This window comes from Podarcis erhardii, assembly GCF_964252035.2.
Source record: "Podarcis erhardii genome assembly, chromosome: 1".
NCBI lineage: Eukaryota > Metazoa > Chordata > Lepidosauria > Squamata > Lacertidae > Podarcis > Podarcis erhardii.
The window spans coordinates 46,346,441-46,363,480 of record NC_138497.1 but is presented as its reverse complement, the minus strand read 5'-3'; the positions used below and the strand labels follow the sequence as shown (position 1 = coordinate 46,363,480).

Below are 17,040 nucleotides of genomic sequence, written 5' to 3'. Positions count from 1 at the left end.
AAAGTTCAAAGGTGGACTTTGGTGTAGGCCTGTTTTCAGGTTGCAAAGGAAATGCGATTTGCAAAATCTCACTGTTTAAACTCCAGGACTTTAATGGAAATGAGAAACAACAGCTGCAATTATAGACCGTTCCAATAATCTCTCTTTCTTGTCTTTTGATGTGCTGCCTGTGGCTAAAATAAAAACTTAGCTGAGAAAGGCCCCGCCCACCCTGGAAATGACTTGTGCAGCCAAAGACAGATTGCGTGTTGTTGTTGTTTTTGTTCAAAGACACACAGGTTAAAGAGCTGGAGATCATTCAAAGCCTGTCCCTTCCATGTGTGCATGGTTACAACTTCAGCTTCTGAAAGCAAAACAGGAAAGCTGTGGAGGAACTTTTGCAGCAGAAGGGGTTAAATGAAACCCAACTCTCCTTTTCCTGTGCAGTAAAGGATTAGTAACCAAACAGAAGCTAGAGGAGAGAGGTGGTGTTAAAGAGCCACTGATTGAGCTGGAAGACTGAGGACTTGAGTGGTGGTGATCTAAGGTAGCATTGCTGCCTCTTGCAGTCATCTGTGAGCAGACAAGCACAGCCACAGGTAAGTCTTCGTTTTGGATTACTGACTGTCTGGCTCTTTGTGCCTCTCGTTGTCCACATAGTGTCTGGGTTTGGGGCTTTTTTATCGGAATAATAAAAAGTTTTGTAAAAGTGACAGGGAAGAAATGACTTAATGTGAGCCTTGTTATTATAAACATCAGATTTCCTGGCAGTAAGAAAGCAGCCTCACGTATTATATTAATGTTAATCCCCCCATAGCTTCAGTAATTCAAATATTATCAAATAGCTAAGATGACATTCCCATGTGGGAGGCAGGTAGAATTTGAGCTTCATATATACTTGGATTGTCTGCCTTTGGATAATCTTCTCAGTTTCGAGCTGAGAAGGCAGCTCGAATTCTGCATGTGCAGGAAAGGTGATAAGGGTGCTTTTATTTATATGTCAGAAAGTAAGTTCCAAGTTTTGGAACTATGGTACCACAAAATCCATTGGTTTCTACACATGCCTCTGTTTAACTACAGTATCACTTCTGTGTATATGCTTGGCTGCTTCGAAAAGCAACACTGGCTGGCTGTGAGGCAGACTGCACTCCCATGAAAATGTGCAGTTATGCTTCAGTGCCAATGGTGAAATAAGCTAAGCTCAGCACAAGGTGGACAGCAGTGGGTGGCATTATACAACTGGCACAAACCGTGGTGGCGGGCATGGGCTGATTAAACAATCATGTTGCTACATGCTAAAATGGTTGTGTGAACAATTCCACAGATTTTCTGGAGCTGTTTCAAATACTTGCTTGATCCTGTAGGCAGGATTTCATGGGAATTTCTTTTTTGTCTTTTTTTTATATAAAAAAAATACTTTGTGTGGGGAAAGGTTTGCAGGATCAAGGCATTTCTTATGCGGTTTTCTCCACATAAAAACCAAAAGACTTGTTGGGACAGCCTCCTTTTAAGAGCAGATCAAAAATTCCAGGGTATTAATCAGAGTGCAATAAATCTGACTATTAGAAAATGATTCCGTTTATTTAACAGCTGCCAGAGAGAGGTAGAAATTCAATAGGTGTAGCTTTTCTCCAGCATGAAGAGGCAGTGCTGGGTTAGTGTTAGTGGGAGCTTCTTCAGGGAGGGATCATCCTAAGGCTTTCAGAGCATGCACTCAACACGAGAAAGACCCCATGTTTATTCTGTGGCATCTCCAGCTCAAAAAACTGTATATATTTTTTGGTGGCTGGGGGAGGGGGTTGTGATTGTTGAGCTGATGCCAGTCACGCTGGAACAGATATCAAACAAAGCAATATAGTAGTAATAATGTATGCATCCTAATTAATTAGTTCCCCAATGTTCAGTAACCATGTCCTGTGACTACAATTATTTTTAGACCTTAAGCAACAACTTAAGCTACTGTACTTCTACCCCCTTTACTTGGTTCCACTTCCTCATAGACGATGTTCTTCAGGCCTTCTCTTTATGCTCATGTCCATGTGCCCTACTAATGTCATCAGCAGTTAAGTTCCATACTCTAGCCTCATCATATCAGCAGATGCTTATTCTCATGCAGTCCCTTATCTGCTGACAAACCTTTTGCCACATGTCATTGGCCAGACAGTGCACCCCCTTGCAGCTAGACCCTTGTCAATCAGGTGCCTGACATCTGTGGAGACATTTGCCATTCTTCAAGTGAACAACAGTAACTGCATGTTCACTCCAATACACAGAGATGAAGTTAGTACAGTACAGCATTGACTTGCCACACCCTTGATGTCCCTGTGTTGCACATCAAGTTTCCATAGGGGCTTGCATGTGTGGGGGGGTGTGCATTGTGCTACAAGTGTTTGAACATCAAATAGTTCTACATTAAAGGAATATCATGAAAGGAGATCATGTACCAATCCCCCTGCCATTCCCCCCATATTAACTCCCTAGCGCTTCCCCTTCCCACCCCATGCAACTACTAAGCTCCCTTTTCACCTTCTGACAGGGGTGCAGGAAGGGGGGTCAGGGGGGTGCAGTCCGCCCTGGGTGTCATCCTGAAGGGGGGTGACATTTGATGCACCCCCCCGCCCACGACTCCCCCAAGCCCAATGAGCGGCAAAGTGGCAAGTGGTGAAGCAGCTGCTGCAGCTCTCCCCCCCCCCCCCGCTCGCTGTAGGCTTGGGAGTTGCAGGGGGGCGCACAAATGTCGGCTCCATCATTGTCTTCTGAATCCCATTTCTGAAACCTCTTCTCCCTTCTATTCTGCAGCCCCACTTTGCACCCTTGTTTCCACCTTCTCCCCCATACCCATGCTTCCTGCTTCCCCTCCTTTTGTGAAAGCCCTCCCCTTGCACAGACCACCCCCCTGGTAATCTCTTGCATTTCTCCTCCCACACACTGCAACTACTGTACTAAGGACTTTTTTCAGCTTCTGCCCAGTTATAAAGCCACCATCCCCTCATTTTCTTCAGACCCTTTCATGCCCCTGCTTTCATTTGCAATGCCATGCCCATGCCTCCTACTCCGCCTTTGTACCCCCATTTTCACCTTCACTCCCATTTTTCCTGCACCCACCTTGTTGCTTTTCTCAACTCTGCCTTGCACACAGATCACCCCATTTCTATACTACTCTCTCTCTCCTATTGTGTAGCCCCCTTTGTGCACACACCCTATGCTGATATATCTTTCAAGGTGGATAAAGTCTTAAGAACAAGTGTGTTAGCTACAACTCAGTTGATGGAAATGGTAAGAAGGAACACCACTCCCCCCCCCCCATGCCTTCCCCTTCTTGCTTGCATGCCATGGCTACTGTTGTGCAACCTGCCTTCACTTTTTGCTCCCTTACCCTACCCTGACTTTGTGCAAATCCAGGATTGTGATGAGGCATTTCAAATCCTCCCAATGGAGGCTGTGTGATGACAACCTCACTTTTTATGTATATAAGAAGATATACACTGAAGCTTTAACTTCACAGTTATTATTGTATGTGAACACACCCATTTACGTTTATGTCTGCTAACTTGTTCAAAAAAACACATTCTCCGTGCAGAGAAAAATTACCTTGTATGGAAGAATACTGCCACTGCTTGTTTGTTTCTTTCTGCATGAATTCCAAAGAGAAATGAATCCCAGTTTTGTTAATGCTGTGGTGAAAAGACAGTAATTATTACTTGCAGGGAAAAACAGGTTTTATTTCCAACAACACAGTTATTTTGTTCTGATCGCACAGTCAGTCCCTCACGTGCTTCCTTTCATGTGCTGCAGTGCCAAGAGAGATCACACAAATGCACACACCCCTGAAACTGTATGTGTTAATGGCTGGGGGAATAGTGTCTGGACTTGCAAGTATACAGACTGAAGTACTTCTTTTCCTCACTATAAGCTAACATAACATAATATAACATAATCTTATAGGCTGATGTTCTTCTGTGAAACACTTGCTTAAGTGTACATATATCCTACCCTTGCTCCATGTAGCTAAATGCTGTGAACATGGTTCTCTACCTCTTCCCCAATTTTACTGGTGAAGTAGGCTATGCTGAGAGACATTGAGTGGCCCAAGATCATCTGTTGAGCATCTCAACTGAGTGAAGATTTGGACCCTCGTCCTAGATCTGACACTTCAAGTTCCTTTTGCAGTTGATACTTGCAAAATACAGCCTTCCTCCTCGCTCCCCAATCACCTGGTGTGGAGTGGAAAAAGAAATGCTTTGTCAGTCCTATGCTCACCACTTTCAAAAGCGTAGGGCTAGGAATGCTCCATGTGCTGTGGTTCCCAGGCACCTGACAGCCAGGTGAAATCCCACACAAGGGTTTTTGAGAGTGTCAAAATTTACCCACAGGAAGCCAAAAAAGATTCTCTCCCCCTACTCTAACTAATGGTAGGAAATCCACCACACATATTAGAAATATGCTTTGCTTGGAATCTCCTTACTATATCTGAAAATCCAAAATAGTTGGGAAGCAGGGCCAACCCTTCTGTTGTGTGGGGGGAGATATTTATCCCTCCAGGGCCTCACTGAGTAGCTAATATGGAATTATGGAAGAAGTGCCAAAGGAAGCCAGGATCCAAGCACCATGTACATGAGTGGATATTGGTCCAGCTTCCAGGGTCAGAGGTTGATGATTGTTCTTACTGACCTCCATCCTTGGCACTGTCTTGTATCTTGTTTTGGAGGATCACCTGACCTCCAGGAGCAGCTGTTCAGAGATGTGTATGTCTGTGTGCAAGAGGCTGCAGTAGAAAGGTAAATAGGAAGGAGCTATTCTGTGCAGGTCCAGAAATGGCTATTTGGGTCCAATACTTAATTTTCATTAATAAATAATAAACACCATGAGTGCACACAATTCCTTCCAGAATTGTATAAGCAAAAAAAAAAGTCCTTATTCACCCAAGGATTTTACAACCGCAGGGGCTCAGCAGAAATGGATTATAGCACTTCTTTACCATGTGAAAATTAAGTGACAGAGAACAATATTTATGCATTGATCCACTGCCACAGTTCATGCTTTGTGGATTATAAAATGTTATATAATGATCTGCTGCGCTATAGTGCAGCATGAGAAAATTAGATTATTTCCTCTATTACCACCACCACCACCCTATTCACATGCACCTCTGTCCAGATGCAAGAGGTGACTTAGCACAAAATAACCAAGGACGTTTTGCAGCAGCTGTGAAATCTCCCAACTGGGGAGCGACTCTGACAATATCCCAGAGACAGATGCTGCATCAGGGAAGACCTAGTTTTCAGCTCTCTGTACATTTTAATTCCTGGCTTGATAGCTGTCCTGCCCCAGGAGTTGCAGTCTTGATGACATGTTTTAAAATACTATCTGACATCTCTGCTTACTTGAAGCCTTAACATTCAGCATTAAGGCACCATTGCTAAGGAGGCTGATATTAACATAAATAGACTATAAACTCAAAGCATACCATCATGTTGAGATACTCTTCTCTTCATTAATTAAAGGCAGGGTTTTCCGAAATGTGTTGTAACCAAGATCTAGAATTTCCTCCGGCCCGTTATCTTGAGAGACAAGCACCTGGCTTCACAAGGAATTCCAGGATGTTTCAGCCTACATCCTCGCTACCATGGCACCTTCATGAATCACTGTTTCTTCACAGTTCAGAGTTGACATAGGGAGAAGGGTTGTAACTCCATGCTACAGCCACATGTTTTGCCCGGTGAAAGTCCTGAGTTCATCTCCAGGTAGGACTGAGACAGGCCCACATCTGAAACCCTGGGAAACCACTGTCAGTCCTTGTCGACAGTACTGAGCTAGATGGGGAAGTGGACCAACTTAGTATAGCTTCATGTGAATATGGGGGATATATTTTTATTACAATTGTCGTGGGATGCTAGAGAAGGGGTAGTACCTTTGGTGAGGGACACGTTGTGCTCCTTCTGGGATAATTTGCCCACCTTTGGTCCCCATCCTACACTCAGCTCTTACCCGTGGCTCCCAGTGGTGCAGGCCCCAGTCCAGTGGCCACTGCTGCACCAGAGCTCCAGAGGTAAGGCAGCACTCCACGTGCCACTTGCCTCGCCTCCTCTGCGCACTGAGCAGCGCCTTACCTGTGGCGCTCCAGGGCAGCAGCGGCTACTGGACCGTGGCCTGCTGTTCCAGCACAGTGTATTTTAAATACAGATCTCTCTTCTGCTCAGTGATCTGTTTATCTCTAACATCTCTTTCATCAATTAAATGTCCTGGTCTGCCAAGAGGTAACGAACAGGCAGTTCCAATCTATCTTTTCCCCTCGCATCATCTTTTTGCACCTCTCAGACATGTAGATTTCCTAAATGGAGGCATCTTTACTAAATGGATTTGTAATTTATGATGTTGTTGATTTTGCTGCATTTTCCCCCAGAAAGGGAAGTCGAAGCATTGCAATTATCCCATTTGTTATTTGCGGTGTGATAATTCTGTGCTGCTGTTCTTATCTGAGTTGTATCTGAGTAAGTCATATTCACAGCAGACCCACTTAAATCAACAAACCTAAGAAATCACATCCATTGATTTCAATGTGCTTGTTCTGAGCATGACTTGGACAGATGCCACTCTGTAAGAGCCAGTATGGTGTGGTGGCTAGAGTGTTTTAATAATAATAATAATAATAATAATAATAATAATAATAATAATAATAATTTATTATTTATACCCCGCCCATTTGGCTGGGTTTCCCCAGCCACTCTGGGCAGCTCCCAACAGATTAAAAACAGAATAAAACATCAAACATTAAAGACTTCCCTTCAGATGTCTTCTAAAAGTCAGATAGTTGTTTATCTCCTTGACATCTGGTGGGAGGGCGTTCCACAGGGCGGGTGCCACCACCGAGAAGGCCCTCTGCTTGGTTCCCTGTAACCTCACATCTCGCAGTGAGGGAACCGCCAGAAGGCTCTCGGAGCTGGACCTCAGTGTCCAGGCAGAACGATGGGGGTGGAGACGCTCCTTCAGGTATACCACGACCTGGGGGACCTGGGTTCAAGTTGCTCATTCTCAGCCTAACTGATCTCACAGGGTTAAAATGGAGGAGAAGAAGAGGAAATATTTACACTTGAGCGCCTTAGAGGAAAGGAGAGATCTCAAAGTATTAAATAAAGTAAATGATTATTATGCTGTTTTTCTTTTAAAAAATGGTCTCTTATGAGAAAAGAGCCTTTTTGGTGGTGTTTCAGCTATGGAACATTCTCCCCTTATCAGTTTGCCTGGTGTCCACTTGATGACCTTTGGTTGCTTGGTAAAATGGTTTTCTCTCCCTCCTCATGCCTTTAATGATTTTTACACTGAGTTTTAGGTGGTTCTCGAGGAGCTGGCTTGAAGAGTGTTTTGCTGTTTTAATCACATGTTGCAAGATGCTTTGAAAATGTTTTATTGAAATGTGAGGTAAGAACCAGGACATGTGCCAAGGCCTATACCCTAGTGAGGGCCGCACTGGAGCCCCTCAGTCTATCTGCTGTTCCTCCTCCTTACTGTCCTTGGCTGTTCACCTGAGTTTTTCAAGCATGTGAGCAGAAACAGGAATGGGAGCACTAGATTTGCTCTGCTGGTATTTCTACACAGCACCACCCTTGTCATCCCTTCCTGGTAAGCGGCAGTTACTCTGCTGCCAGGAGGCTATTGCTGTGGCTCCACCCTCCCAGGTGAGGCATTCCTGGCAACAACCTCAGTTTGTCTTGCCCTCTCCTTGGTAGCCATGCATACTGACCTCAAAGGAAGAGTACAGATGAAGAACAAATGTTGACATTGATGAGGTCCTGCTAGCGACTTTCTGTCCCTTCTCCCCCAGTAATTTAGAGCCGAAACTGGTTGAAACAAAACAAAACAAAACCATTTAGCTAACACAAATTTGGTCTTCTGTGATGAGTAACTCTGTTTTCACCTCCACAGGACATGATGACATTTGCGTTCCTACTGCTTATACTAACAGTGATGCCTTCTTCCATGTTGGCGGTAAGTATTCAGATGTCCTTGTGAGTGGCTGGTTCTGGAGCTCAAGTCAGGTGATGGAGCAAAAGTAATAAACCATGCTAGGAAGATCAGCATGTGAATGCCATTTATGCAACTTTGTTGGTAGATGAAAAATTACAAATTATCTACAGATTAAAAGAGAATAATGCTACCAACATCTACTGGTCATTATGGCTATATGCTGTCTCCACAATCAGAAGGAGCATACCTCCCTGAATACAAGTTGCTTGGGAAGAATAATGGGGGACAGCTATTGTCTGTGTGGACTTCTTGTGGGCTTCCCATAGGCATCTGGATGACCAATGTGGAAAACAGGAAGCTGTTCCTATTTACACTTTTGTTCTGATCCAGCAGGGCTGATTTTAATCTTACTTGTTTAAATAATCATAATTGTTCTAGAAATTGTAGTGGTTTCAGATCAGTGAGTGGGAATTAAGAGAGTCAACAATGTGCTGGAACCTGCCCATTGTAAGTTGGTGGGAGGTCCATCACTAATTTCAAAGAAAGTAGAATGTAATGTATTTCTGAGAAGAGACTGTGGTCCCATCGATATACAGTGGTACATTGGGATGCGAATGGGATCCGTTCTGGAACCCCCTTTGCATCCTGAACGCAACGTAAGCCGCGACAGCGCGTCTGCACATGCGCGGGTCGCGTTTTGCCGCTTCTGCGCATGCGCGAGCGGCGAAACCCAGAAGTAACGCGCTCCGTTACTTCCAGCTTGCCATGGAACGCAACTCAAACGTGATCAACCTGAAGCATATTCAACCCAAGGTATTGACTGTACTATCATCTTTACACAAAATGTATTTTGATAGCTTCAAAAATCATTCCTTCTTCATGCCCTACTTTTTTAGGTTTTTAAGAAATGCTGGACATGATACAGTCCAGGTTAAGCATGGTGGTCTTAAAACTCTCTAATTTGAATAAGTGTGGTGCTAAAGTACTTAACTCTGCAAGATGACCAATTATATGTATCACCTTGCAGGACCAGGTGTCAGGCTCCCCATACCCCAACCCATATAACGGGCAAGGGGCGGATCTGAGGGAAGCCCACTGTTGGCTCCACCCCCTGGCACAGCCTAAGTCCCAGCCCTCATTCCCATTTGCCAAAGCAGGGTGCAGGCTAGGATCCGGTTCCTGATAGGTGCACACAGGGAGGGGTTCTCTTATGACTGTTTTTTGGCCTCATTTCAGCCTCAAATACGGATTAGTTCTAACTGAGCTGTTGGGGTTGGGCAATTTCCGACTGCTGGTGGAGGACTTAAATGATTGAATGCTCTTTCTTAAAACACACACAGAGAGAATTAGATGTCCCCCCGCCACCCAAAAGCCAATTGCTCTTTACCTTTGCCCCAGAATAAATACCAAATTCTGCATCAATGCATAGTACATGCATTGTACTATGGCACCAGAGTTTGCCTTCAAAGACATCCAGTTAGTATAATCTAGACTCCCTGGTTTCTGGATGGGAACCAGGGCAAAAACTGATGCAGTACTGGCTCTTATTTCTGCCATAGCTGTTGGCAGAAGAATTAGTTTTTAAAAAAACATGTTTATTGTATATTTATATTTGAGTGCATTGCAGCGCCAACATTTATCAGCTTAGATTACCTTTACTTTTTAGGTATTGACTATTCTGCATCTGGCATTTGAAGATTAATACACTGCTATTTAGTATGCTACTTTGTATTCCTGTTTCATCTTCTGTTTCATCTTCTGCTGTCAGTATTTTATTTATCTTCCCTTGCCCAGGAGGTTCCTGTTTTGTACAAGTGCATTTCCTTGATAACTGTGGAGTTATTATGCATATTAAAGATACTTATCCCATTTCACCTTGAAAGCTTTTTACAAACAAGCTGTCTCACTGAGGCAATGAATCAGGAGTTACAGAAATGATTACAAGAAATGATTTATTCCTTCATGGGCTAAGTGCTTTGAGCCTTCCCTGCACAGGACACACATGTTGACTCTATTTTAATATTGCAATAGATGAGCTTGTATCCCACCTGCATCTCTCTTGATATAAAGATTGGATATGTTGTGTTACTGAGCATCTGGCATGCCTCTTTGCACAGTCTCAAAAATATTCTAAAAGGGTTATTAGCATTTGTTTGTTTGTTTTCCTAGTACTATTTTCCTGTACTAAGTCTTCACTGTTCCAAACAACATTTCATATTGCATAAGACTGGAATTGGACAGGAGAGGGTAAATGGTCAGGGCACTACTGAGGACTGTTTTCGTAGCCCTGACAAAGTTGCCAAACACCTTCCTTTTGTTCTCATTAGCTTTCCTTCTGAATGATTAGGAAATACCTGAAATATCTGCAGTGAGATTCTTACTCTTTCTTCTGAACATAATTGTGATCTCCAAGCACATTAAAACTTGGTTAGATTTACATCTGCCACCACCCACCTTTGAATAAATGTTCTTAGGTTATTCTTTGAATAAAAAAAATTATTAGGTTAGAATAAATCACAGATACTTAGCATTGCAAATAAGTTTATGTTTTATTCACAGAGTTTCCAGAAGTTACATCAGACAAGTGTCTATCCATTGGCAGTAAAACAAAAATGGAAAAAAAGTTTCCAAATGTTTTATAAAGAAAATAACTTCGTTTCCTTACAAACAAACAAAAAAGAACATGTAATCAGACTAGCAAAGATCCAGGCTTTAACACCTCCCTTTGGGAAAGATTGAATTCACTTAGTTTTTCTTGTACAGTAATTGGGAGCCATAGCCACATGGCTCCTTGCTTGTTCCAAGAAGCATGAAGAGAAGGAAAAGGGGTAGAGCATGCTAAGCCACACCCACTGGCAACCTGAGCTCAGGTTAACCTTTTCATGTGTGCAAGTGTGAGTCAGTGACTGTATACAACATATATATTGTCCCCTTCCCTACCCATGGGGAAGTTGTTATCTAGGTATCTGTGAATAAAATAAAAACAGACAAAGAGCTGAGTTTGGGCTCTGTAAACATCTGATCTGACACAGGTGGCACTGTGGGTTAAACCACAGAGCCTAGGACTTGCCAATCAGAAGGTCGGCGGTTCGAGTCCCCGCGACAGGGTGTGCTCCTGTTGCTCGGTTCCTGCTCCTGCCAACCTAGCAGTTCAAAAGCACGTCAAAGTGCAAGTAGATAAATAGGAACCACTCCGGCGGGAAGGTAAACGGCATTTCTGTGCACTGCTCTGGTTCGCCAGAAGCAGCTTAGTCATGCTGGCCACATGACCCAGAAGCTGTACGCCGGCTCCCTCGGCCAATAAAGCAAGATGAGCGCCGCAACCCCACAGTCGGTCACGACTGGACCTAATGTTCAGGGGTCCCTTTACCTTTAAGCATCTGATCTGATATAGGAGCACTGGTCCTAGGAATATTTTTAAGTAACCTCCAGGTTGAATTACTGCACTGTGTTCTTTCTATGTGGGACTGCCCTTGAGTTTGGTCTGTCTGCATGCAGCTGATGCAAAATGTGGTGGCTCAGCTGCTCACTGGAGCTGGATCATTGCCAACTTGTTACTTGAGCCTTGAAAGAATTGCACTGGCTGTCATTTGGCTACCAGTCTAAGTTCAAGGTGCTGGTTTTGGTTTATAAAGCCCTCTGCAGCTTGGGACCAGGATACCTGAAAGTTCATCTCATGCCTTGTTTACCCAGTTGATCACCTCACTCTGCAGGCAAAAGCCTCTTGCAGATACCATCTTATCAGAAAGTCTGTTCCACACAATGTAGGATTTGAGCCTTTAGTGTTATGGCACTCATGCATTAGAATTCCCTCTCCTTGAATATTAGACAGGTGCTGTCTCTGTTGGTGTTTTGGTGCCTGCTGAAGACCTTCCTCTTCCAACAAGCCTTTTAAGTTTATATATTTCCTAGTCTGCATCTGCATTAGAATTGTTTTAAATAAGCTTTTACTGTTTTTCCCCTTGTTGTTTGCCACCCTGGACTCCTTTGAGAGATAAACACACACACACACACACACAATGCCAATAAGCCTCCAGTGATCTCCCTGCAAAGGGAACCAAATCTGGACATATTCTGTGCCCGGGAACATGTCACCACAGTGAGTGTGAGAAGTGGATTGAGAAGGCGGGTCGGTGTAACAATATCTTCATTATTGCTCATAATCTTGGGATTATTTGCCAGCAGCACAGTTTGTACCAGAGCAAAGTCAAGCCTAGTAATTGAATTACTTGGTTTGTTAAGCTGTAGTGATACTAATTGTAGCATCACTACCTTTCTGAGAAGGGTTTTTCAAGCCTGCCATATGAAATTCTATTAAACACCTCCTTCTCCATAAAACTCAAAAGATCACCTTCTAAATGCATTTGTATCTATAGCGCAGTCCGATGAGGGGAACAAGCAAAATACCAGACAGAACTCTGGAAGTAATTAGGAGTAAATTAGGTGACTTGGTATTAATTTCCAGTACGCTTGGACAGACTTTTGAATAAAAGTTCAGCAGGTTCTTGGTGATTTCTGGTTGCCATCCTCTGGAGCAGGGGTAGCCAAAATGGCGCCCTCCAGATGTTGCTGGACCACAACTCCCATCATCCCTGCCCATTTGCCATACTGGCTGGGTCTGATGGGAACTGGAGCCTAATAACATCCAGAGGGCACCCATATTTGGTGCCTTGGCTCTAGAACAAGGTGGTCTAACTTTTCATACCAAGTGGGTAGCAAGAGTACTTTGACACAGAACCAGTGGGTGGGCTGCACACTGCCTTGTTGTACGGAGTGGGGGGAATGAGGCAAAAAGTTGATAGTTCTGCCACTGTTGTCCCTCTCCCTCTTTTGCCCACTGCCACTCTTCCACTCCCTGCCTTGCTTATGTTTTTTAAGACTGCAGCTAATGCAGTGGCGCTGTTGGTGATTTTGCCGCCTGACTCTTGAGGAAGAGCACAGAATTATGAGTAAAGAGGCTCAGGAGATTGCCTAGATGACCATCGCTTTTCTTCAGTAGTTAGAAGTTCTCTTTTAAATGTAGTTTAAAGTTACTTTGAAAACTGTGGTTTGATTTTTTTTAATGTGGCAGTGCTGCACACTCTCCTGGGCCATCTGACCCAGAATGCCTCTCTCTGAGGAAGAACCCCCTTCAGGCTGAAGGATTGGGTGGGCACTCTGGATAGCCCCACAAGAGGTCACCAGATCAGGAAGGCAAGCAAACCAGGATCTACAAGAGGCAAATTCAGCACCCCATCACCTGAGGAAATAGTCTCTGTTTGCAGATGGGAAGACCAGCCCTGGAATCAGCTGTCAAGCCCAGTCAGCTTCTGTATGTGCAATGGGACAGTGGCATCCTCTTATTATTTGCCTCAGGCAGCAGAATGTCTTGGGCCTAGCTTGCTCAAAGGGATGCCATTTTTCCTCCTTTATCTTTGTGTGTCATCGAAAGAAAAAAGAAGCAAAAAACATGAGTTCTGATAAGTGTGTACTTACCATCCAACCTTTTTTCTTCTGGTGTGAAAATGACGAAGGCCAGCCTTGATTGTGGTAATAGTCTAAGGTCTAAGCATATAATCTATAAAACACAATGTGTCTGAAACCAGTATTGCCCCTTGAAGATGTGCTTCTCATCAGACTAATTCAGAGTATTCCAGCAGCCGTATCTTTTTTTATTTGGGGCTTAAACCGGATAGAGCAACTGGAAAGCTCAGGGAGAAACATATTGGGGCCATCAACAAATGCTGGTAGAGTCATGTTTTTTTCAACCTAGAACACTTCATATTTAAATAAGATCTGGCATCTAATCAGAAAATGGACCGAGAAGTCACTAAATTAACAACATAAGCCCTGTATGAACTTTGGTCAAATTCAAACATTTAAGATGCAAAATTAAACTCTATGCTCTGCTGGATGGTTTGCAGATGTTTAATCTTCCTGTACTTGGAGTGAACCATCATAGATACTCTTAGCAAGAAAGGGGTGCTTTTTTCTTTTGCTTTTTTCCCACCCCTCCGCAGTGACCACAGGTACATACTTGCAAATTCCTTACCAAGCCCGTCTGTGTGCCTGTAATCAGGGAGTACCAGATTCACTGGGCCATATTCTTTTGGACTTCCCTTTGCACAGCAGACTCCACAAACAGGTGTTGAGCAAGATATTGGACCTGCAACCCACGGCTCCGAGAGAAAGCCAAATGAGGTTCCTCCTAGTGGATAGGGACAAGGACATTACTGCCCCAGTGGCTTCCTTTTTAATCTCCATATTACCTGAAAGGGTTCTTAATCATTCCTCTAGGGCAGGGGTTGTCAACCTGGTCCCTACCTCCCACTAGTGGGCGTTTCAGGATTCTAGGTGGCAGGTAGGGGGTTCTATGGCACAAGCTGAATCCTCCTACCACCGAGCGCTGGTGGGCAGTAAGGAAATTTTACCATCAAGAAAAATTAATTAGTGGGCCGTAGGTATAAAAAGGTTGACTACCCCTGGTCTAGGGAATAGACAGCATGAAGCAGAACAATCGAGTACCTTGTGATCCTCGACAGCCTCATTCCTGTCCCTTTTAAATTTATCCTAGTGTTTTGAAATGTTTTAACTTGTAATGCCAGTAGAGGTATTTGTATTTGTATTTGTACTCTTAGTAAACTCATTATCCAAGTGTGAATCTTTATGTGGTCAAAATGGCTACATGCACAAAAGGAAGGTAGTGTCAGGGTTGGGAATAACTAAAAGCTTTGCAGAAGTGACACAATGAAGAAAAGAAAAAAGAAACTCTGGTGACTGAACATGCTGAGACTGCAGGATACTGAACATCTGTTGAAGGTTGGGGTGGGGTGGGGGAAAGGAATGAAAAACTAGGGGAATGGAATGGTGTATCCTCAAAAAGGGCATGGCAGTGTTGTGTTCCCCATTGCAACCTTCTGTTGCAGGTCCCCACTTGTTTAATTATAAATTCCAATTGGCTTAGATGCATTTTGATACTACCCTTAGGACATACTAACAGTTATGTTAATGTGTTGGCATCCTTCACCAATACAGTATGTTTCAGGCTCTGTGAAGAGTTTAGCCTGGAGAAGAGGAGGTTAAGGGGTGATATGATAGCCATGTTCAAATATATAAACGGATGTCACATAGAGGAGGGAGAAAGGTTGTTTTCTGCTGCTCCAGAGAAGCGGACACGGAGCAATGGTTCCAAACTACAAGAAAGAAGATTCCACCTAAACATTAGGAAGAACTTCCTGACAGTAAGAGCTGTTCGACAGTGGAATTTGCTGCCAAGGAGTGTGGTGGAGTCTCCTTCTTTGGAGGTCTTTAAGCAGAGGCTTGACAACCATATGTCAGGAGTGCTCTGATGGTGTTTCCTGCTTGGCAGGGGGTTGGACTCGATGGCCCTTGTGGTCTCTTCCAACTCTATGATTCTATGATTCTATGAAGAGAAATAATTCATAACTGGACTCATATCTATCTATATCTGTATAGATAAATATAGCCTGTATTGGCTAAGGAACTGTCCTATAATAATAATAATAATAATAATAAATTTTATTTATATCCCGCCCTCCCCAGCCGAAGCCGGGCTCAGGGCGGCTAACAACACTAAAACAGTACAACATTATAAAACATTATAAAAATGGATTAAAATGAATTAAAATCAAAATTGATGGCAACCATAAACTAAAGTTTTGTAAAGATTGCCAGAGGAGGGAGTCAGGCTGCGCCCTGACCAAAGGCCAGGTGGAACAGCTCTGTCTTGCAGGCCCTGCGGAAAGATGTCAAGTCCTGCAGGGCCCTTGTCTCTTGTGAGAGAGCGTTCCACCAGGTTGGAGCCGCAGCCGAAAAAGCCCTGGCTCTAGTTGAGGCCAGCCTAACCTCTCTGTGGCTTGGGACCTTCAAGATGTTTTTATTTGAAGATCGTAAGTTCCTCTGTGGGGCATACCAGGAGAGGCGGTCCCGTAGGTACGAGGGCCCTAGGCCGTATAGGGCTTTGAAGGTTAAAACCAGCACCTTAAACCTGATCCTGTACTCCACCGGGAGCCAGTGCAGCTGGTATAGCACCGGATGAATGTGATCTCTAAGCGAAGACCCCGTAAGGAGTCTCGCTGCAGCATTTTGCACCCGCTGGAGTTTCTGGGTCAGTCTCAAGGGCAGCCCCACGTAGAGCGAGTTACAATAATCCAGTCTGGAGGTGACCGTCGCGTGGATCACAGTGGCTAGGTCGGGGCGTGAGAGGTAAGGAGCCAACTGCTTAGCTTGGCGGAGATGAAAGAATGCCGCCTTTGTTATAGCTGCAATCTGCGCCTCCATAGAGAGGGAGGTATCGAAGATTACACCCAAACTCTTAACGGACGGTGCTGGCACTAATTGCACCCCCGCAAGAGATGGGAGTTGCCCCCTTAGCCCCCTGTCGTCCCGTCCCAGCCAGAGGACCTCTGTCTTCGAAGGATTTAACTTCAGCCGGCTCCCACGTAACCATCCAGCCACAGCCTCCAAGCATCTGATCAGTGTGTCTGGGGCAGAGTCCGGGTGGCCGTCCATCAACAGATAGAGTTGGGTGTCATCAGCATACTGATGGCAGCCCAGCCCAAAACTCCGGACAAGCTGGGCGAGGGGGCGCATAAAGATGTTAAAAAGCATTGGGGAGAGTATTGCACCCTGGGGCACGCCACACACCAAGGAGTGGCGGGATGACAATTCCCCCCCAAGCGCCACCCTCTGTCCCCGACCGGAGAGAAACGAGCGCAGCCATTGAAGGACTGTGCCCTGGATCCCCACGTCGGCCAGGCGGTGGTCCAGGAGTTCGTGATCGACCATGTCGAAGGCTGCTGACAGGTCTAGAAGAATCAGCAGCCCCGACCCGCCTCGATCCAGCTGCCTGCGGAGATCATCTGTTAGGGCGACCAGAGCCGTCTCAGTCCCATGACCAGCGCGGAAGCCAGACTGGAATGGATCCAGAGCCGATGTTTCATCCAGAAACCTACCAAGCTGTTCAGCAACCGCTCTCTCAATCACCTTACCCAGGAATGGGAGATTCGAAACCGGGCGGTAATTGGATAGATCTAAGGGATCTAATGATGTTTTCTTTAAGAGCGGGCGCACCACTGCCTCCTTCAGTTCCCCTGG

At 44.7% G+C, this 17,040-nt stretch overlaps 1 protein-coding gene across 3 annotated transcripts in view; it reads left to right on the top strand.

Moving 5' to 3' along the window:
* Window positions 1–256: 256 nt before the first annotated feature.
* PAPLN (papilin, proteoglycan like sulfated glycoprotein) overlaps window positions 257–17,040 on the top strand; it is a 63,618-nt gene continuing 46,834 nt past the window's right edge. For all 3 annotated transcript variants that reach the window (XM_081881325.1, XM_081881324.1, XM_081881323.1), the window contains exons 1-2: window positions 257–578; window positions 7,903–7,965. In XM_081881325.1, the coding sequence (XP_081737451.1) occupies window positions 7,906–7,965 (60 nt within the window). In that variant the 5' untranslated portion in view covers window positions 257–578; window positions 7,903–7,905. The remainder of the gene's footprint in view (window positions 579–7,902; window positions 7,966–17,040) is intronic.